This window comes from Achroia grisella, unplaced genomic scaffold (genome assembly GCF_030625045.1).
Source record: "Achroia grisella isolate CSIRO2021 unplaced genomic scaffold, CSIRO_AGI_Agris_v1 utg478, whole genome shotgun sequence".
Classification (NCBI taxonomy): Eukaryota; Metazoa; Arthropoda; class Insecta; order Lepidoptera; family Pyralidae; genus Achroia; species Achroia grisella.
Genome location: NW_026712882.1, coordinates 1,925,638 through 1,949,920, shown reverse-complemented (window position 1 = coordinate 1,949,920; position 24,283 = coordinate 1,925,638). Strand labels below are relative to the sequence as shown.

Genomic DNA, 24,283 nt, shown 5'->3' with positions numbered 1-24,283 from the left:
AATCATTAAATCAGTATATACACAAAGTAGTACTGGAACTGACATATTTTCTGTATTTGAAAATTATATCAATTCAATCTAAGATGTTTCACTTATTTCTATGTCTTTGATATATTGTCTTGTATTTAGTTTATGTTAAAAATAGCCCGCATACAAGTTGAAACTATTATTATAATGTACGGAAATTCAATATGTGGTTTCTAAACCAATATGGATTTTATTCGCCTAATGACTTTTATCAAATTATACTAAAAGGCATGTCATTAGTCTTGTATTTGTACTTTCCGTTTTTACCACGCCCTTGACCTACGTAAATTTCTGGCCGTTTCCTTTAATCGTCATTAACGGAAGTCAACATAATAGATTAGTATGTACTGAATAATCTATTAAATTTGTCATGTTTACTCTAACTATATTGGCATATGGTACATTTAAGGAAAACCACCTGTGACGTAGGTATTTCTGTGCTTAGTAGGTCATCCAAATATTGTATTGTAGAAAATGAATTGATTAACATTTTTTCATTTTCATTTGCATTTAATTAATCCACTTCATCATACACTACAGTTTGCTGCTGTTTAAGTCTCTCTCAAGGTACGCAACTGGGTCCTCTGCTCTTTGCTTCAATTATCAACAGCTTGCGCATATCTTCGCTCTTATGTTCAAACCGGTTTACATTTCCTTCGACAATTATGTTTTCTAAAATACGCCCTGCTATAAATAATACTTAAGTTTATTTGAATAACAATTACTTCTATTCGATTTTTTATCCGTATATATCGATTTCCATTATTACCACCATTATCAAAGTGAACTGAAGAACAGCGAGTAGGTAGGTAGACTATAGGCAGACATATTTATTCGTCTATCTTCTTGTGTGCATCTTTATTCAGTTATTTTTATTGGTTTATAATAAATTTTGATGACGCATGTGACAGAGAACATTCATTGATACTTTTGTCTTTGCCACTCTGTGTAATGAAACCGTTTCCGGTGACGTACACGATGACGCCTGGTCATGTAGAACTTGGCAATGATGATTTATTCATATTGTTTTCGTAAAATTTGCTTAAAATTAATATTTTATGTGGTAATTTTCTTGAGTCATGAAATACAATCTAAATTATTATTTTTAGATGTTTATATACTTGTCGCAAAGTTTGTTGTGGTTATGTTATTACATGATATTGTATAAAATAAAATAGTGTAACAAATATCGTTTATCAACTGCTCAATTCTATAGTTGACCAATACTTATGATCAATTCCCTGTACAATTCAAACGGGGATGAAATTACGACGACCTAAACCGAGTTTAGAATAGAATAGAATAGAATAGAAATCATTTATTCAAATAAACTTACATTGAAGCACTTTTGAATAGTCATTACATTTTTTTTTAATCTACCGCTCGTTCGGAAAGCTGTCTCATCACAAGAAGAACGAGCAAGAAACTTGCGTGTTGCTCTTTTAAATAATTTTATTATTACTTTACATTTTTAAGTTTAAGTGTGTGAATACAAACCACCAATTAGCACTAATTCAATTAAATACTCAAAAAGAAAAAATATTGAATACATAACCAACTGGTTAAACAATTAATAAGAGGAAATCAGTCATAGTGATTAAAGCAGACCAGTCCCTACAAGCAGCACCCGTTCACGAGTATGACGGATGAGCCAGCCATCACTGCGCTCGACCATATTTTAGGGAGCCCAATGACCCGGCCCACCACGCCGCCACAAGTCTGGACATTTTAGTGAGCATGACTACTCAAAACACTAGACCACGTCAAAGCTGCTCACAATTGTTTCGAACCCATAGCGGGGTCCAAAGATTAAATCGTATCCGTCAGACAGGAGTTGTCATTCAGCCGCGCTATAAGTTCTTCCACGTGTTTTGGGTGTCATCTGCACTCGCCCGCTGTCGTTCGGTGAAACTGTAAAGGTCAGCTGTGGCCTTAGGATAGTTCGAAAAAAAAATGGTTTACCATTCAATTCTCATATCGTGCGTGCATATGTTCTACTTAAATATATACAGCGGCATCAACGACTGCTTAATTTACATACTTTTTTTACTATAGACGATAACCAGTTTTGTACGTCATAGATAGGGTTGCCAATTGTCCTGGTTTATTCAGGATATTCCGAGTTCAAACGCCTGTGCCCCATATCCTATAAAATGTCCCAATTTACAACGTTGATATTCATTTTTAATTCAGTTTCTCACTATTCTATTGTTCAGCGTGCTAACATCGCGAGGCGTATCACATGGTTAAACAAATCTTCTGAGTTACCTATGGGCCAACTGACCTGACTTCTTGCTCATTTTATCATCATTATCTACGTAGGCGGATTCACAATTCCATTATTATCAATTTAAATAAAATTTGTAAAGTTATATTTAAAAAAATCATTTAAAATAATTTCTTAAATCGCGATCGTTATTTTCTGTCCAATAAATATGTTATTTTTAATTAATTCAATCCCGAAAAATCATTCTCGAAGTTGGTCAGCCTAGTCGTGGCCCGATAAACGGGCATCGTTCTATGAACTCCACGTGGTGTATATAAATAAACATATCAGACCGAAAGCTATAGTTAAAAATATACGGATTCCGGCGAGCTATCAATGTCAAGACCGGCGCGGCACGGCGGCGCGGCGGCGAGATGCACCCCACAAACATGTTTCCATTTGATAAACATTTACTGTAGTTTACTTCATAGATCGTGACGTCAATAGAGCCAGCTTCGGATGCAGCCAAGTTATCTCGCTAGCATCGCATTGATTTTTTTTTATTGAGTTCGTCCGCGTGGAATTTACCTTTATATTTCTAAAATAGAAGTAGCTTAACTTACTCCTTATTACAACATCTATCTGCCAAAAAAAGTGCCGTCAAAATCAGTCCAGCCATTCCAGAGATTAGCCGGAACAAACGGACAGACAAAAATTAAAAAAATGTTGTTTTGGTGTATATTCCGTATTTATATTCATATACGTGTAGTAAAAACGGTTATTTCAATATTACAAACAGATACTCCAATTTTAGAGGCTCTGAAAAGACTGGACAGATTTTGACGTGACTTTTTTTGGCAGGTAGCTGAGGTAATAAGCAGTAACTTAGGCTACTTTTATTTTAGAAAAAAATCCTTTATTTTAGAAAAATAAAGTTAAATTCCATGCGAAGGAAGTCGCGGGTGCAGCTAGTACAGTATAATAAATAAAATATATATGTTGATGGTACTGCACTATAATTTTAGAAAGAGAATTGCTTCCGTAAGATTTATATGTGTAATAAATACATAAAGTTATACTAACAAATAAAATTTTAATATCTGTTTGTAATGTCAAATTAACACCTTTAAATACATTTGAAAGTATACATAAATATTTTTTTTTAAAAATGTCTCCTTGTCTGTTTATTTCTTGCTAATCTCTGAAAGGAACTTAATTTGTAGAGACTTTCACACGCAGATAGATAAATTGTTAAGAGTAACTAAAGCTGCTTTTATTTTAGAATTTTTATTTATTTTAATAACAGTAGTAGGTTAAATTCCATGCGGACGAAGTCGCGGCTCAAAACCGGTATAATAAGAAATTCAGGCGAGTCGTTAGTTTTTTCATGAGTGTCTTTTTGCCCTACACGTGACCGGGAGAAAATATCACAATGCATTCGTCATTTCTGTACTAGATTAGTGAAATTTCAATAAATTTAATAATAATTTACAAAAGTGTATTTACTTGAGTCTGGCAAAGAGTTTTATTAAAGTTCATTCTTTTATTGCTTTTAAAAATTGTACAATTTGGCGAGCTTTTTACCATATGGCATTCCCTACCAGCTAACCACTAGGTAAGAATAGATGGGCAGTGGTAAGAAAGGACACACCTAGGATTTTACCTAACATAGTTTATCTGTAACAATATCTTCTAAGGCACTCTTAAACTAAACATTAAACACATTGTTAAAACCGCTGACTGCAAGAAAATTCAAAATACAAAAACAGACATAGCTGTATAGACTGAGTCCCTATGCCTTTCCTAATAAAGCAGAAGTAAAATAAAATAACAACATGTCTGCCGGCTATCGTACATTACAGCTTTCGACACGTCGTCTTTTGGTTTATTTTCAGTGCGCTGCTGACGTAAGCATTAAACCCAGACGTTACCCATTTGTTGATTCTACGTTATGAATTAAATTATATAACGCCTACGTTTCCATACGTTGACTATTTGTATTGGAATTTTTATAACTTGAATATATCTGTAACTAGCTGCCAACCCGGCTTCGGACGAGTGGATATGTATTATATTTATTAACCTTCTATGAAAGTTGTATTGTTGCGTTGTTGTGTTGTTTAAATGATCTACAGACAGCCTGAGTGACATTGTTTTATATAATATAAAAAGATAGACAGACAGACAAGACATATATACAGGATTATCCCTATTGGAAAGATACTCATACATATGTCAATGACGGATTGAAATTGTTTCTTTTTTTTATTTACTGCACCATTCCAAATACCAAATAGTATAAAACAAAGTGTCTCTTTTCATCTGTCTGTCTTTATTTCCGGGTACTTCACCTAAACCAGATTTTGGATGATTTACATATAAATTAATAAAATTCGCTATAATTCCTATTTATATGCAATACTTAGAAAGTGTATAATATTAATGTGGATGGATTTTACATCCATCCACATTCATGAGGAGGGATAGATGAAGAAGGACGCCCTAAGAAAAGATGGATGGATTGTGTGAAAGATGATATGAATAAAAGAAGAGTATGCTCAGATATGACGAATGATAGAGAGCAGTGGAAGAGAATGACATACTGCACCGACCCCAAATAATGGGATAAAGGCAAGGCAATGATGACTTAGAATATAATATAATTTTATTTACTCTCATGTAAAATCTTATACAAACACTAAGTTTTCCCTTCACAGTAGAAAAAAAATACGAAAAGCAAAATTAAGATTAACTTGACATTAAATATCTTCCAAATCTGAAATGTTTTTAAAACGTTTACTAACTTTTAGTACTGTATAAATACGGCCGTATAGCAAGTCATGTGGCCGGGGGCTTGGCTGGTAAAATATGATGTTTCGTCTCGTCATCTATTTGTGTCTCCCTCATTCAGGTGCTCGTATTACGACAAAATCTAACATCGGGGACGTTACGTCCATTTTTTTATCACAATTTTGCCAATTAAGTATACTGAATTTCGGATGGTAAACCACTACCGTTAGGCTATAGACCCTGAGAAATCAGAGTGTCCCTTACGCGAAAATAACAAATTTAATATTTTGTTATATATCGTATAATTTGTTTATCCCCGAAGTTAATGCAGAGGCAATGGGGCTTGTTTCTAGCCCCCAACCAGCACTTCGTGAGGAGGGTATGGAAAAATTTGCTGTCTGTTTGCTTTATTTGTCTGCTTTATTAATTTTTGTTATTTAATTATCGGAAGTCTGCGATTCGGCAAATGTAGCGTAGAATGCCTCGCAGCAAGGTGGAGCGACAAGATACGTAAGGTTGCGGGTAATAACTAGACGAGAAGGGCTGAAAATCGTGCCCAGTGGTGTGCCTTGGGAAAGACCTTTATCCAACAGAGGACTGCAGTAGGCTGATGATCATGATGATGATGATGATTATCGCCAATAGATGACATCTGCAAATGTATACGCCGACGAAGACTCGACCACCACTAGTTTTATAATAAAAGTGAAATTATGAGTAATCACTTATTTGTAACGTGAAATAAAACGCCTGGCATATACCTATATCCCGGCTCCAAACTCGTGACCTATACGTCACTATCCCCAGTTTACGTAAAACATACGTACATACGTACGTACGTGAAAGTTCTATTTATATACCCTTTTTCTCTGTAGCCATAATCTTATTCAAGGATAAAATCTTACTAATAAATTTATAAAATTTTTTTGCTTAGTCTTATTATCTATCCATCTGCAAAAGAATAGAAAAAGAATAGTAGTCATCAAATTTCAAATATACTTGGCCTGGCGAAGCATGAACATCTTAATGTTTCGTTCACCACAACATGAACAGTTGACAATATCTCTGACTACCCCTCTGACAGTCGTGACAGTGGGTTTTGTGTTAAACATGTTGTTTTTAAACTCATATTCCTTTTAAGACTAATAAGTACTGTTTTTAACTATGTACGGCAATTTAATGAACCTTCTACGAAAATCGTCTTAAGCAGATAACGTTATATATGCTATTGCAGTGAAAATACGATTTATCACAAAAAAATATCTAATAATAATTTCCAGGTTAAGTACGAGGCATCAACAATAGCATTACACTAATAAACAATTAAATTGAAAAAAATATCAATTTATTAACCTGTAGCTGTAGTAGCAATTTAGCTTAGTATGATTATAAAGATATATTTATATGAAATAGTTTGTCATAAATATAGGTTAGTACAAAAATAATTGTCTATATTAAGTAAAAGACTTTAGACTGTTTTTTTATGAAAACAATGACACAACCAAGTACAAGGTTTTGTTATAAAAAGACTACTTTGGAAACCGTCCAAAGATCACTTAAAAACATTTGAAAGAAAGGTTTTTTACTTGTTTATAATTTATTTTTTTGCGATCACCTTTTGTTCGTTGCGCGCGTAAATACATGCTTATATTAAAATGTTAAAGTGACTCAATCTGTCTCAGCGTCTGTTACATTTTCACGCCTAAACCCCTAAATTAATATTAACGAATGTTGGTGGAGATAAATTCAATCTTGACGAAGGAAATAGCGTACTTTTTGTTGCAAAGATATACTTTTAAGGGCAGGAAACAGGGAATTATATTTTGCATAAGTATATACTAGTAATAAATAATGTTCTGTGTTTTCAACAAATCCAATTCAATCGAGTATTTTCTGTGGCAATTAGTGATGTGACACCTGTGACAATGGTGTACACTAGCGAGGCATGAGTGGAAGGCGATAGGATGGGCTTGAAGTCACGTCATTGAGTAATTCCCCAGGAATTGACCAGGATGGACCACGTGGAGTCAACTGAAAATTGTACTTTAGTAGCAATAGCTACTTGGTTCCCATTTTTAACAGTCTCCTCACCTTGTATCGGGTATAGTTTAAATCCTAATTCTACGCAGGCAAAGTCGTGGTTTTTCAGCTAGTAGCTCATAAATATGTGACAAAACGTTGTCCCGCCGCAAATATGAGCGCTAATCGACCATGAAATTGATCTGCTGCAGATAAATCATTTACTACAACTATTATCGGATATCGGATCATTCCTGTTCACTTTATGTAATCTACGTCTTAAAAAATACAACGTTCATAAATCGACTATTTTTTCTGTGTTACACAATACGGTGAAATGTAATGTATTTTTATCTTCTTTATGAAAACAAAATCGTTTCCTTTCTCGCAATATTAAAAAAATTGCTTATAGCATATACAAATAAGCTACTGTTGCCATGCTGTTAAAGACAGAAAGAATTTACCCGATGTCTATGGAGAAGATGTGTTGACAGCAAGCCAGTGCCAAAAGTTGTTTCCAAGTTTGGCTCCGGCAATTTTGATATCAAATATGCACCGCGTTCTGGAATGCCGGCTGAACCTGATAAAGACATAAGCCAATCGGTGAATAACAACGTATGAGGTCGGTGAGAGGTTAAATTTATCGAATTCAACTGTTTATGACCACTTGAAAGACCTGGGTTTAACCTCGAAGCTCGATATATCCCAAAAATAACGAAATTAATTTCCGATCAACCTAATATAAAAAAAAATTGTTTAATAATTAAAAACTACCGATACATTAAATTCCTACATTATCGTACTATATGACTATAACTGTTACTATGCCATGTGGCAGAGAATGCAAAAATTGTAATTTGGAAGCACCTAATATAATATTATTTTCACTATATAAGAAATAGTCTGTTCTTTGTATGTTCTTGTTCTTTTTTGATAAACCTCTTCTTTGTTCCAGGTGGTGGCCCGTCGATCGGATTTAAAACTGATCGTAACATCAGCGACCATGGATTCAACTAAGTTCTCCACATTCTTCGGAAACGTGCCCACCTTCACTATCCCTGGACGGACCTTCCCCGTCGAGACGTTCTTCGCCAAGAATGTGTGTGAGGATTACGTCGATGGTGCTGTTAAACAAGTAAGTATTTGTTTTAACGAATTAAATGTTGTTTTACGGTAGTCCAATTCATTCGTTAATGAATTTATATTATTTTGTTTCATTCCTCTACCAGTAGCATGTGTGAGACCACAAATATTCAGTGCGGAAACTTGATCACCGCTACTAAAAGCGTTACGAACTCCTCTATTGGTGGATCAAAGTTCATTGAGTCTACACCCGTAATTCGCCTCTTTTTTGCACTAGTTTTACTGAGCTACACTTTGAACAAAGTCGTTTTCTTACGTAAGCCACATTTCTACCTCCATGTTTATTTTGTAAGTTGAAGTTCGGTTGAAGGGTGAGATTTAGCAGTGTAATTATGCGTATGATGGTATGACACTATAGTCCTCAGCAACAAGAACAAATGTTTATTGATTTGCTGTTCATTTGTTTAGGCTACAGTTACCACCTTCCATTTGGTGGGCCGTCAGCTCTTTCCTTTCTAGTTACCTGTAAGCATATGTTCAATTATTGTCATTTTTTTCTCTTGTCGGACTTCTTCGATAGTACTGTTTAATAATAATAACAGCAATAAAACTTGTAGTTGTAGGAAACTGAATATAATTGGTGCAATTACAATAGATAACAAAAAAATGGTCCGTACAGTGTTGCAACTACCTTCCGGTCAAGCGTTAAATGGTTAACTATTACGCGGGATGGTATACGGAAACACTGAAATTCTTTCATTTTAATTGTTGTCACTAAATCAATCAATGTTAATTAAATTTCCGATTTCAACCCCGTTCGAGCAAGGGGGCGATTTCTTCTGAATTCCTTCGAGGCCTAGTGTTTTCATATTTCCCATAATACAGGATATACTTATGTAGGTTAGCTCTAGGACAAATCGTCGAGTAGTGTAAATTTTTTAAATATATTTTTTTATTCTTATCATTTTGTGACCGTATTTTTGGCAATGTTTGTCCTATGACAGCTCTTCGCTTTTATTCGAATTTAACCTAGTATGGGATCATATTCCCACTTTTATAGCGGCTGGTATTTGTAAAGAGAAACCTCTTGGGTTATATTGTGCTAAGAGAGCCCTTCACTTTTATTAGAATTTAACTATGTAATATATTTTATTATATGATATATGTAAGTGCAATAAAGAATATATAAAAGAATATCACTATCATCCAGTTCGCCTTGAGAAGAACTAACAAGAAACTCTACTGGTACATATTTTGCACACAGTACCTACCTATCCCTTTCAGAATTACCTTATAGTCAGATTAAGACGATTTAATATGTGCTTTATGGAGAAACTAGTTGTTAATTATTTTTCATCGAATGGCATCAAATAATGGAATCGGTAATTCTAGTCCGATCAATTTGCACTGTATGAACACCGGCGACGACGCCTTGCGAGTCATAACGCTCCAATGAATACATTTGTAATGTCAATTATCGAGACAAATTAAAGTGTTCGCTGCAGGGTTGCCAACCATATTTTATATTACCAGGATTCTTAGCCTTTTATTTAACGCATGGAAAATCTTTAAATGACTACAAACCAAAACAACTTAACTTACAAAAAAACCACGGTGTGTATTTGTATACATAAAAAATCTTAAATATACAATGCAACAGAGCAACTCTACAATCCAACACGCAAGTTTCTTGCTCCTTCTCCTTGTGATGAGTCTGCTTTCCGAATGAGTGGCAGATTATAAAAATACTATTCTAGAGACTATTAAAAAATCTTTATATTTAGTTTATTTGAATGCTGATTATTTCTATTTATTGGTGACTCTCCATTGGTGGTGTCTCCGCCTGCACTGACCCTGGTGAGACACCAGTAAGTGAAAATGAAGTCAGATCAGCTTGCAGCGCAATTAAGAATTTACCACAATAATTTCAGGTCAACCTGATAGGCTACATTAATAACAATGGAGTCACTCGTTCCATTATCAACAATTCCCTTCTCTCCACCTTAAAAATATTTACCTCGTACAAAAGAACTCAAAGATCTCGTTCTGAATTAGATAATTGTATTTTTGTTCTCCGGATGGAGAAGAAGCAACAGGTACCAAATTGTGAGGGTCATTTCCTAAACCGAGTACACTAACTAAACAAAATACTTGATAAAAATAAATCTTGATGAAAATAAATAAATATTATTTTTTTCTATTTTGATATGTACTATTTTAATTCATTTTTACTTTACTTTTTACTATATATTGCACATGACGGGTTGCCAATTCTACGAGGTTCTTTATAGTTTTAAAACTTAAAACTATATAGAACCACGTAGAATTGGCAACCCTGGATCATTGATTAAAACCGAGGACAGTGACCGCAATTCAGGTCTAGACAAAGTTACAAATGCAAAATAAAGTCATCTTCACGCCAAATCATGTACGGGGTTAGCAGATTGAACCATGTACTAAAGGCTCTTACAAAATAAAACTGCGTATCGTCTCGAAGGTAATTTTTAGTAGGGTTGTCAGAGATTTAATTAATTTCTATAACCCGGTATATAGGTATTCTTATAATTTGCAGGTCTGCGATGGTAAATATTGCTGATTCATAATGTTTTACAGAACAACTTATTCATATATTCTATAATTTTACAGACGCTCGACTTGAAAGAATAGATACAGTAATAAAGAAGCGATATTTCCAACTGATTTAAAAAGAACTAGAAGTTCTCAACTCGACTATGTTTCTTTTTATTTTAAGGATTTTTCATACATATACAGATTTTTATGATTATTTTTTTATTTGAAAGCTGGTGCTTCTTTTGCAAATTTATTAAATTCAGATGAGTAGTTTTTAAAGTATGTTTAACACTGCGTTTGTTATCCGTTGTTTTGTACCCTGTACACGCTATCCATGACGTATATTTCGGCCTTAAAACAATAGCTGAAACAAATTACAGAAATGTACATTGACAGAAGTAATATATCAAATTAAATATAACGACGTATTTCAAATGTGGATGGATGGAGTGGATAAAATAATATATTATAATTAAGTTATTCTCATTGTAGATATAGATACTTATTCACAACTCTTGCATTTTACTTCTAAATAATATAAAGTAAAGTCGGTTAATTTTATCTATTTATTTATCGGCATCCATCTAAACCACTTGTATATTATAGCGCAGAAAAGTCGAGTAGGTCAAAGATATGTAGTAACGTTATAAGACTGACTGGTATTGGTATATTTTGATTATCATAAGTTAAAAATACTTACAAGAATTGCTATTATCATTATTTCCTTTCCCATCATTAGGCTTGGCAGTAACAACAAAGCACGAACTACCTCTTTTCTTATTTATTTATTTAAATAACTTTAATGCACGTAATTTTAAAGCTTACCTTACGTGCATTAAAGTTATTTAAACCTTTAGCTTAACACCATACATAAATACATATCTAAATAATCTGACAATTTGTGGCTGCGCTCATGCGCAGCCACAAATTATGGAAGAAAAGTATATAAAAAAAAGTAAAAAAAAAACAATGGAAGCAAGATAGTACACAGAAGAAAGATTACAATCTACATCAGTCATTTTATTTCCATCCATAATTATAATCCGTACTATTATATCACGTTTTAAGTAAGCTTGTATATAAATAAATTTGATTGCGACTATTTTATGTAATCGATTACGAAATGAGCTGACTGATCCGTAATTGTAATTGAACTGTCACAGCATATTCTCAGTGTTGGTCATGTTGCCATCCAATAATGTAATATTATAACGTTATGTAGTGTTTAATGTAACTAGTAATATGCACGTATATTGCTAGTTGTCGATTTTCTCCTTTCGTTTTTCTAATTGTAGTTTGTCATTTTTTTGCACCAGTTATTACACACTCCTATGCCACTGTTTCGAGTGATCTCTTCTAGGGAAAAGTCCACCTTTACTCATATTGTCTCAAAATTATATTATCAATGTATTATCTGTGCAATAATTAATATATATTGTTTACCGAAATTCGTTACGATTATAAATAGAGGGAGATCTCGTAATAAAATTATTTGTTTCGTTTCTTCTATTTTTTACATTTCTATTTATTTCTAATTTTGTACATTTATCGTCCAACAAATTAGACATTGTGAAAAACAATCCTAAGAGCTCTTGTGCATTTACCTCATTCACACTACTATAATTATCTATATATGGTAAAATATATATAGATAATATATATAAAATATATAGATAATTATAATCGAATAGTTGTTTGGTCGATCCCAAGTCATCGACCCGGAACCTCGACAGCCTTGCAATTACTCTATTTTCAATACAAGATAGTGCGAATTGGGTTCGTAACGAAATCCAATAAAGAAAACTGCTAGAATCCTCCGTAACTGCTAAATGTTTCTCCAAATAACATTATGAGTTTCTCCATCCCAAATGTTATATAGATCAGATTTGTTGATAATAATTTAAACAGTTAAATTAGAAAATTCAAAGGAATAAATTAATTTACTTTATTATTATTTTTATACTACCGTGCGAACACAAATAAATGAGATAAGGAAGAAGTAAATGATGATGATGATTGTGGCAATCTAGCATACAGTTTGATGGTAAACGCTTAACGTATTCTAGCTGAAAGAGGAGTTACACATAAAAAAAATAGCTTGTGTTCTGCGTGAGCAATGTATTTTTTTATGACAAAAGCAATGGCTCCCACGGGAAATTATCTCACGAAACTTTGTCGACGTAAATATTTGACCTGATCTCCGCAAACAACGCTAAAACTACGCGTTTTAATTGAATATGCATTGCTATAGTGAGAATTCATAAGGGATTAGTGTACTTACTATTTTATCTAATATATAGAAATCTCATGTCGCGGTGTTTGTTACCAAACTCCTCCGAAACGGCTTTCCGATTTTTATAAAATTTTATGTGGATATCGGATAGGTCTGAGAATCGGCCATCATATATTTTTCATACCTCTAAATATTCTTTATATTTTATTTATTTATTTATTCATTTATTTCAGGCAACTATATTTTACAAAATAAAATAAAAATAAGAAAGTTGTCTCTAAAATCACTAAGGAGCAGGACATTCTCGATTATATTCGTACCAAGAGTAACCTGACATTGAGGGTGACGCAGCTGAAGTCGAGTCACAACGCGAGTTTTAAAGCGTTTGTGGCCCTGGTCCCCACCGACTTGCTGCCCACCTTCATGAAAGAGGACTACTGGCCGAAAGGTGTGGTGTATCGGCGCTACCGTGGCAGATTGCCGTCTTCAGTGCCGTGATCACACAGACAATATTTTTGTATTAGTTTTTAAATATTATATTATATGTATGTTAGTCTATAAGGTATTTATAATATGGGCCTAGTTGCTCCTTAGTGATTTTAGAGACAACTTTCTTATTTTTATTTTATTTTGTAAAATATAAATAAATTGATCGATCCCTATTATTTTATAGCAATATAGCATATATATATAGTACTTCAATTAATATGGAAAAACAACGTTTACTGGGTCTAGATTTTATTATATAGATCAGTTAAATGAAAGACACTTGGACAATATATAAAATTATTCGTATACTTGCGTGAATACATTAAATCAGCCTTATTCCTTACTTTCAGAAGTATTATAATAGAATATCTCAAACGTAGGAGCCCCGTCGAGTCAAGCCTATTACTACCGTAATTGGATTTTATGTTTTATTAAATTTACAGCAGCAAAGAGCGACGACGTATATAGCTGGTATTTTGTACTTTAAAAAATTCTAATTTTTATCTCGGATGTTAAATATTTTCTTACTTTATTTATTACACATATAAATAAAATTGGAGTGTCTGTTTATATTGAAATAACCGTTTTTTACTACATGCATATGAATATTAATACACCAAAATAATATTTTTTACAATTTTTGTCTCTCTCTCTCTGTTTGTTCCGGCTAATCTCTTCTTAATTTTGACGGCCCTTTTTTTGGCAGGTAGCTGATCTAATAAGAAGCAACTTAGGCTACTTTTATTTTAGAAAAAAAAAAGTTAAATTCCACAAGGACGAAGTCGCGGGAACAGCTAGTAGTAAATAATAATAAGAAAATATTTAACATCCGAGATAAAAATTTGAATTTATTGCCCGCTGCATGCGGTCACCCCCATGCAATTTGTAGTAGGTATGTGTTATTCTGATGTATAAGCTGTAAAGTTTCATCTGAATCCGTTCAGTAGTTTCTGAGTGAAAGAGTAATACGCATAAGAGTAAACAAATATTCCATTCATCTTTCCATCCAAACTCACAAACTTTCGCGTTTATAATATAATTTTAATAAGAAAATGTTTTATAGCTCTGGATACAAATCCTTTTAATCCCATTCTTAAGAAAACACTGAACTGTCGTCCAAAAGTCAAAACTTGCCAGTATTCATGACGCAAATGTAAATTTTAGAATAGAATAGAATAGAAAGCCATTTATTCAAATAAACTTACATTGAAGCACTTTTGAATAGTCACCATATTTTTTTTAATCTAACGCTCAAATTGAAACATGTCACATCACAAGAAGAACGAGCAAGAAACTTGCGTGTTGCTGTTTTAAATAATTTTATTGTTACTTTACATTTTTAAGTTTCAGTGTGTGAAAACAAAACTACTAGTAGTAACTTTATTAGTTTTGTATGAGGAAAATGTGCGTAGGTATAATTACTATCAATCCATTAACAACAAGCCTTATTTGAATTACAATCTAGGTGTGTCTGTCTGGTCACGCTATATACCAAACTAATTTATTTGGATCAACTGTTCGCCCATTGACCCCTGTCATATATTTTCACAATGTCAATGGGCTGATATAGTTACATACCAACCCTTTTTTTTTAACTTGGGGAAAATCCTCACGAAGACCCGCCCGCCCTGGGGGAGGTAGACGGATACGGCCGGACTCTCTCCGGCTAAAAACCATTGTTATTTAATTAATATATACAGATTATGTCTATTTGGTTTGTATTTATGTCTCGATAACAGCAAACATCTATTTATTAATTGAGAACATTTTTTGTTTAAATTCTTTGATATTGAATAGAATAGATAAAATCCTTTATTAAAATAAATTTAATTTAAGCACTTTTAAATAGTCATCACTTTTTTCAGTCACACAGTGTTGCTCTCTTAAATAATCTTTGTAACTTTACATTTTTAAGTCGAAACGTGTGAATACTAATTTATAAGGGTAAAATGTAAATACACAATAAGATTAAATCAGTTGTAGTGATTAGAGAAGACCAGTCGCTACAAGCAGCACTCATTCACGAGTATGACGTAGGATTAAAATAATAGAGTATTATTATTTTAAAACTAAATTAAATCGTCATAGTTATTATAAATCAGTATTGTTCCAAGGGTCCTAATAAAAGAAAGATTTAGTCTACTATTATTGCAGTGGTCAAGCGGCTTTGTGTAAGTTTTTATTTCAGGTCTTTCTTCTCTAACTATCTATTCCATCTATCTTTATACTTAAAATACATTACTTATACTTAATTTAGAACCAAGAACCTTATTTGAACGCTTAAACTTATCTGTTATATTAAGTTTTTACTACTTACTAGTAGTAAAAAACTTAATATAACAAATATTTTTAACAAAGCATTCGACATAGTTCGCCGCAAGAAAACCGCAATAAAAACACTTATTTTATTTCACTCTTCGACTAGCTAATGCTGGAGTTATGTAGTAAAAACATGTTGTTTTTGCAACAAAAATGTGAATAAGAAAAAATGGATAACGTCCAATCCGTTCGGTAGGTATATTGGATTTTTTCAAGGACGCATTTTAGGACCTGTACTATTTACGCAGTAAGTAAAGCCTTTTGTTGACGTCAATGTTGCATTTACAGATCATGATAACGCGCTTTTAGTGGCGAGTTATCTACGATGAAGTTTGACATATTACAATGTCAGCCATGCTATTGATAACTTTACAATAACTATAACTATTGATAACATATTAGAGAGATGTATTTTTGTGACTATATTATTATTACTTAAGCATCATAGCAATCGGTCCCGAATTAGAAAATACAGGTCTTTCCCTTTGGAATATTTATTACTGTATTAACCACATAAATACAAATGTTTGCTGTTTAGAACAACCCTGCTACGCTTGCTGAAATGCTAGCAAGTCACTACAAGTACTAGTTAACTCCAATACAAGTCTGTACAATATTCTCTGTAATTCTGAGTCTGGTTATCAAGATAGCCTTTATAAAAAGTTGTCTGCATACACCTCAGTCTCACCTAATTCAGTCGCCGAACTGCTTGCATTGTAAGCTATTTCGGCTGGATAATGAGATAAGGTAGTGTAAATATAGAATGTGGTAGCATAACATCTTAGTCCACTTAAATGAACTTGAGTGGTATCACGATCGTCATCTGATAACGTGATGTCAATGGTGCTGTTCATGTATATAGGCGACGGCTACCACCAGGTAGGTGGTGAGTTTTAGCTGAGATGAGACACAACACATTTGATATTGCGGGGTAATAATAACTATGTTGTCTGTTAAGACGATGTATATTACAGATGAAAATAGACTGACAAATGTACGTAAAAATATTGTTCTTATATACTAGATAACAATAGGAAAATGTAAGGTGGGGTGACACAGTTTAGACACAACAGTGCTTAGTAGACAATGTTGAGTTTGTCTTACTAATCATAATAAATTGCAATTATTATATTATACAAGATACATCATCTTAGTAACTGAGTCACATATTTGACATGCGAACCATCTAGCTAGTTTAACATCCAGTTACATAAAAAATATATTTGCAGGCACTACAAATCCATTTGCAGCCAGACGAGGGAGACATTTTAATATTCATGCCCGGACAAGAAGACATCGAGGTCACTTGCGAGGTAAATATTTATTCAAGCCTTATTATACAATTAAATGTACTATTAAATGTAGATTTTATGCTATAGTTATTGTCTAGACTTCATCCTTTGGGGAGTAATGAACAATCTTCTTTTCCTATAGTGCTTCCCATTAATTGATAATAATAAAAATAACCCAGGAAAAATAATTCAAATTCATAATTTATACAGCGACATCTAGTGCCAAGCAAAGCAGAGCTTCTGTTATGGGTTCTAGAGAACTGATAGCTATACTTTTTTTTTTAATTTCATACATAATATTGGTACACAGAAAGTCTAGACCCTGGGAAAGGATATAGGTTACATTTGAATGCGATAAAGGGTTGTAAGGGGCTTGAAACTTTTTAAGCTATTGAGGCTGTTGATTAAATATAAATAAATATACCATTCAAAGTGTGTAAAAATCTCACCCTTAAGGGGGTAATAAAATGAAAGATTACAGTTGTATGGAAATTCATTTTTGAAGCTAAAACGATGCCATACATGTCTTATTTGTAAAATAATTAAAAATGCAATATAATATATGTAATGTTTACGTTATTTTTTTTTTCGAACTACTCTAATACTGTTGGCCGCAACTGGCCTTTATAATTTCACCGGACTATAGAGAGCGAGTGCAGATGGGCAATTCCAAACCTGGAAAGACTAATGGAGCGGCTGAAGGCAAACTCCCGCCTGACGGATACGATATTAGTCTGTGGGAACTGCTAGGGGTTCGAACCTCGGCTCATGCCGTCGTAATTTCGATCGTTTGAATTGGACGGGGGATCGTTCGGAGGGGGTTAAAAATGCTATCCAAGTAGCTAGTAATCTAGCTAGTAGCTAGTAATCTTACACGGCTAGTTTTTTTTTACTTACTTACTTTAACATATATAGTGTTTCCGTGATCATGGCGGTTGAAACACTGCCGAAATATCGGGAACTTTTTAAAAATAAAACGTGGTAAGATCCCGGGATTTACTAATATATTTAAATATATGTTAAAGTAAATAAGTAAACTAAAGAGCAGCGGGTATGGTAAATAAATCTTTTATGGGCAGAGATATTCGTCTTCTTCACACGTCTTCATTTGTTGCTACTATTGGAATATTGGGAACTCAATAAAAATAAAACGTGGTTTGATTTACTAATTATAGGTATAAATACTGGCAGCGTCAAATTTAAAACAATGTATTTAAATTTCCGCAGGTGTTGACTGAGAGATTAGAAGATCTTGACCACGCGCCACCGCTCACAGTTCTGCCCATATACTCGCAGCTGCCGGCCGATTTGCAAGCCAAGATCTTCCAGCGTGCACCGCCAGGCCAAAGGAAATGCATCGTCGCTACCAACATCGCTGGTATAATACCTATATTTTTACTAATAATAAATAAATAACGAAATTACTCGAGGAACTATATCTGCATCTACATTTTTGCAACATTTTTCATTACTATTGATCGTAGCATGATTTTATATACCCTACAGTTTTCTCGATAAATTGGCTGTAAAATACATTATATACAATAAATAAATTTTTCAAAATCAGATCAACATTACTGGAGATTGAACATAACCATTTCTAATATTAAATTAATAATATAACTAATATGCCATTACCTACATACTAATGATAGTGGAAATAAACAAAACTATATCAATCCATTAATTAATGTAAATAAATATTAATGAAATGGACTTCCGCAAAATAACACCTAACTCAATACAGCATCGGGTAAATTTTATCGAATTAGTGCTATTTTGCGGAAGTCCATTTTATTACTAAACATAATATAATTATCAGGACAACTCACACAGCGCCATCTAGTCCCAAGCTAAGCGTAGCTTGTGTTATGGGTACAACTGATATAAAAACATAGATACATTTTCTTTTGTAAATACATACATGAATGAGTAATCAAACTCGCAAATAGCCAATATTATAAGGAGTAACATAGACTACTTTTATTTTAGAAAATATGATAATTTTCATTAAAGAAAAATTTCCATCCATCCATCCATTCCAAGAAAATATACATTATCTATGTAATACTTTTTTATTTGTAAATACATACTTAATATACATAGAAAACACCCAGATACAAAAATCATATTAATGAATACAAATGTTTGTAATATCAGAAGTTAGCTCCTGGCGGCGAGTTTACTAGATGGTTTCTAATATGTTGTTCTCGTGTTTTCAGAGACATCGTTGACTGTCGACGGTATAATGTACGTGATCGATTGCGGCTACTGTAAACTGAAAGTTTATAATCCGAGGATCGGCATGGACGCACTGCAGGTAACGTAGAAATAATTATAATTTTCAAACGTTTTATTATTAATTAACTTGAGTCCTAAAAGTTTCAATTGATACTTATATATACTGCTCCTTCCTTATCCCATTTATTTGTGGTCTGCGTAATTTGTTTTTCCATTCCATTTATCTCTCTCTGTTCGCAGTCATCTCGTTATGGTCTCAATTTCTTACTCTCTTTCTTACTCTGCCCTTATAACCATCCACATTCATATGTAACACCTTCCTAAAAATATTGTCGTTGGTATAAAAAATCAAATAAATAAATACAGAACACACACACATACAGTAGGCAAATAAATTTATATTCTGTTTTTATTCTATCTAAAAGGAACTTAATAAATGTTAAAAATGGTATGTACAAATTAAAGTAACTAAATAACTAGTTAAGAACTAATGTAATAGTTAGTTCTAATTTAAACTTAGACTAACTTAAGAACTCGTGCCATACTTGGGGATTGGTTTTTTGTTATTTCTTTTTAGCAATCACATAAATTGGCAGGTAACCCAGTGAGGTGCGGGCCGCGCGGGCGCACAGGTCCCTTGACTTGCCTTCTAGATATGCTCAAGTCTTTGACTTGACTTCTAGACTTACCAATTCGCGGTCTCCACTCTAGAACACGTTTACGTTTATTCACAAATATGAAGAGCTGTGTCGGTGACCTTCGTTCTCTGGCGAATTAATTCATTTCGGATTTGATCCCTCAGAGACACTCCAAGCATACTTTCCATAGCCCGTTAAGCGACTTTGTGATAATGGACTAATCGTATCGTCAATGTCCACGTTTCTTGTGGTTATGTAACTTTCAGCAATATTAACTTATAGCAATCACAAAAATTGACAGATATACCCAGTGAGTCAGGCTAACGCGCGGCAGCGTGCGGGCCGCGCGGGCCGCACGGGCCCCGGCAAGGCGTTCTGCCTGTACACGCAGCGACAGTACCAGCACGAGCTGCTAGCGGCCACCGTGCCAGAGATACAGCGCACCAACCTCGCCAACACCGTGCTGCTGCTCAAATCACTAGGTGTTGAGGATCTGCTCGCGTTCCACTTCATGGATCCACCGCCACAGGTAACCTGGTCAAGACCTACATATAATAATTAACTGGAAAGATAAAGTAAGAAATGAAGAAATATTGCACAGGGTGAAAGAAAAAAGGCAGATATTGAATACTATAGAATGCTTGCTCGTTCTTGTGATGAGTCTGCGTTCCAAATGAGATTAGTAGAATAAAAAAATGTAACAATTCAAAAGTGCGTATATTAAGTTTATTTGAATAAAAATTATTTCTATTTAAAAAAAAGTGCTGTAATTTTTTATCTTTATCTTTAATTAAAATAGCTGTAATATTAAAATTCCTATTTACCCAGGACACGATCCTGAACTCGATGTACCAGCTGTGGATCCTGGGCGCCCTGGACGGGACCGGAGCCCTAACGTCGTTAGGTCGTCAGATGGCGGAGTTCCCCCTCGACCCTCCTCAGTGCCACATGCTGATCGTCTCCGCAGAGATGGGCTGCAGCGCTGAAGTCCTCATCATTGGTAAGAACTGACTGGTACACTATATATCTGGATAAGGGGAGTTGCAATACTACTCATAAATACAAACATTTGTATACTATTATTATTGCATATGACGGTCTCGGTGGTCTAACGGTTTATAACACCGCTTTACTTTTGCTTTCCGATGGTCGCGGGTTCGATTACTCGGTCGGTACGAACATTTTGTATTCATTATTTGGGTGTTTTGTATATATATCATGTATGCATTTTACAAAAAACAAAGTATCTGTTTAATAATGATTATATCAGTTATTTAGCATATATCAGACAAGCTCTGCTTACCTTGAGACTAAATGGTGCTGTGTGCATTATCGAAGAATATTATTATGTTAATTAGATATTATAATAAATTCATTTTTCAATATTCGATTCAAATTTTAATTGATTATATTGTTTAAAATATTATTAAAATAAATCATAAATGTATTTAAATTCTATATAGTTTTAATTTTAATGTTATAATTGTCCCTACAGTTTTACAATTGTTTTTATTAGTAACATTGTCATGTACCAATAACTGAAATGTATATATAAATATTACAGTGTCAATGTTGTCCGTGCCATCGGTGTTCTACCGGCCGCAAGGTCGTGAGGAAGAAGCCGACTCGGTCAAGGAGAAGTTCCAAGTGCCGGAGTCTGATCATCTCACGCTGCTACATCTATACAACCAATGGAAGTCCAACAAGTTAGTATCTGTTACCAGACCAACCGTTGGCTATCGTGCCCCACTAAAACAGTTTTCAGTGACTACAACGCCATCTAGTATTCGAGTGAGATAACGACCACGACATATTTTTATACCTATAAGCTTGAAGTTTACATATAAACAGTAAATATTATTATTATAATATAAAATGTATGTTCTTGAAGTTTAATATAAGATATAATCGAAGTTTCGATTTGACCATATCGTTCGTTCTACCTACCTACTGTTTAAATACAGCCACGATATTGTATACACAGTCCAATGCGGTGTAAACGCTTGAAGTGCAATATTTTGAGGTTAAAACCATATAATTAGCCTAAATAAATAATTAAACATGCAACCAAAGGATACTATTCCACGCGGACAATGTCGCGGGCACTGCTAATACACAATAAGATTAAATGTTTTGTACTATACATTGAAGTATTACAAATAAACACGATGAATTGTTTGTCAGGTACTCAACGCAGTGGTGTACGGAGCACTTCGTGCACGGGAAGGCGATGCGGAAGGTGCGCGAGGTGCGGCAACAGCTCCGCGACATCATGCAGCAGCAGCGGCTACCACTAGTCTCCTGCGGCACGCACTGGGACACCGTCAGGAAGTGCATTTGTTCCGGTCAGTAGCTTTTTTTTTTCAGGAAAATTCGCACAGCGCCGTTGAGTCCCAAGCTGAAGAGAGCTTGTGTTATGGGTACTAGCCAGCAAACTTAATATAGTAGAGCGCACCTCCGCAACGCAATAAGCAAAAGTAACTTTGATATTTCTTTCTATATCCTCAACATAAGTTTGGTCTTTTGAGGCGGATCTTAATGTACCGGACTCCACCACGTACAATGGTACACACCAGGAAAGGGAAGACGGATTTACCGAATCTTCTTTTTTTGTACATTTTTTTCTCAGGACAACTCACATAGCGCTATTTAGTCTCAAGCTGAACAGAGTTTCAGTTATGGGTACTAGACAACTCATATAAATACATAGATTTTTTTGTAAATATATACGTAATATAGATAACACCCAGAACGATGCCAACAAAATATATCATACCCGTTACATAGTAATTTACAAACGACCTCGGTGGTCTAGCGGTTTAGCACGCAGCCTTACTTGCGATGGTCGCGGGTTCGATTCCTCGCAGGGCACAAACATTTGTATTCATGAGTATGATTTTTTATATCGGTCTGGGTATTTTCTACATATGTATCGAGTATACATTTCCGAAAAAAAATCTATGTATTTATAACACAAGCTCTGCTTAGCTTGAGACTAGATGACGCTGTGTGACTTGTCCAGGATTATTATTATTTATTTCTTTCTTTCTTTCATTCTTTAAGAAATGGCCATCGCTCCTCGCATAGCATATATATGTCATACCAATGACTTTTTATAGTCTAGTTCTGGTAAATGTAACGGGTATGATGAAAGAAAGAACTAAAAAATTTGTCATTCAACAGCATACTTCCAGCAAGCAGCTCGTCTCAAAGGCATCGGTGAATACGTGAACTGCCGTACGGGTATGCCGTGCCACCTGCACCCCACGTCAGCTCTGTTCGGGCTGGGCTCCTCGCCCGACTACGTGGTGTACCACGAGCTGATGATGACCTCCAAGGAGTACATGCACTGCGTCACGGCGGTCGACGGACGCTGGCTCGCCGAGCTGGGGCCTATGTTCTTCTCCTTGAAGGAAACTGGGAAGTGAGTACTTATAACAGTAATAATTTTTATCCGCAACAATTATTCTATTACATGAGGTGAGATAAGAAAATAGAATAGAAAATAATTTATCCGAATAAATTTAAATTTAAGCACTTTTGAATAGTCATAGATATTGTTTTTACAACTACCGATCATTCGGAAAGTTAAATAATTGTTGCAATTTTAAATTTTTAAGTTGAAATCTGTGAATTCAAACTACCACGAATTTATTAGTGTCGATATATTTAATACATAATAAAATTAAATGAGTCGTAGTGATTAGAGCAGACCAGTCTCTACAAGCACTACTAATTCACGAGTATGACGGATGAGCCAGCCATCACTACAAATAAATCATCATTGCCTTGCCTTTATTATATATATTATTTGTGGTCGACGCTGTATGTCATACTGATCCCTATCGGGCGGCTGTATATCTGAACTCACTCTTCTTTCTATATCTTTCAGACAATTCATCCATCTTTTTTTTTAAATGTATCTCTATCTATATGTCGGTATGTAGTATCCTAAACACAAGATTTGCTCAGCTTGGGACTAGATGGGGCTGTGTGAATTGTCCTAAGATATTTAAATATAAAAACTATACTTTTAAGTCAAAATACAGTGTATGTTACTGGCTAAATGTAGACTTTTAAAACGGTCTATTATTTTAGGAGTTTAATCTTTACAAGTTAGAAATAAATTATTATCTCTTTATAATATTATCATTAAAGTAACCAATTCATTATATGGCAGATCAAACCGCGACAAACGCAAAGAAGCCGCGGTGCACCTACAAAGAATGGAGGAAGAGATGAAGCAAGCAGAACAGAAGATGGCAGAAGAGCGCCGCAAGCGTGACGAAGAAGTACCTTTGAAGCAGACTGTGGCCACACCAGGCCTCAATACGCCGAAGCACACTCCGCAACGGCTAGGACTTTGAATTTCCAC

General features: G+C 34.3%; 1 protein-coding gene across 1 annotated transcript in view; it reads left to right on the top strand.

Moving 5' to 3' along the window:
* LOC131845684 (pre-mRNA-splicing factor ATP-dependent RNA helicase PRP16) overlaps nucleotides 1-24,275 on the top strand; it is a 100,368-nt gene extending 76,093 nt beyond the window's left edge. The window contains exons 12-21 of the mRNA XM_059194777.1: nucleotides 7,998-8,177; nucleotides 16,967-17,050; nucleotides 18,257-18,407; nucleotides 19,252-19,349; nucleotides 20,210-20,437; nucleotides 20,737-20,908; nucleotides 21,473-21,614; nucleotides 22,093-22,253; nucleotides 23,092-23,332; nucleotides 24,089-24,275. Coding sequence (XP_059050760.1) covers nucleotides 7,998-8,177; nucleotides 16,967-17,050; nucleotides 18,257-18,407; nucleotides 19,252-19,349; nucleotides 20,210-20,437; nucleotides 20,737-20,908; nucleotides 21,473-21,614; nucleotides 22,093-22,253; nucleotides 23,092-23,332; nucleotides 24,089-24,275 — 1,644 coding nt within the window. The remainder of the gene's footprint in view (nucleotides 1-7,997; nucleotides 8,178-16,966; nucleotides 17,051-18,256; nucleotides 18,408-19,251; nucleotides 19,350-20,209; nucleotides 20,438-20,736; nucleotides 20,909-21,472; nucleotides 21,615-22,092; nucleotides 22,254-23,091; nucleotides 23,333-24,088) is intronic.
* The last annotated feature ends 8 nt before the right edge of the window (nucleotides 24,276-24,283 follow it).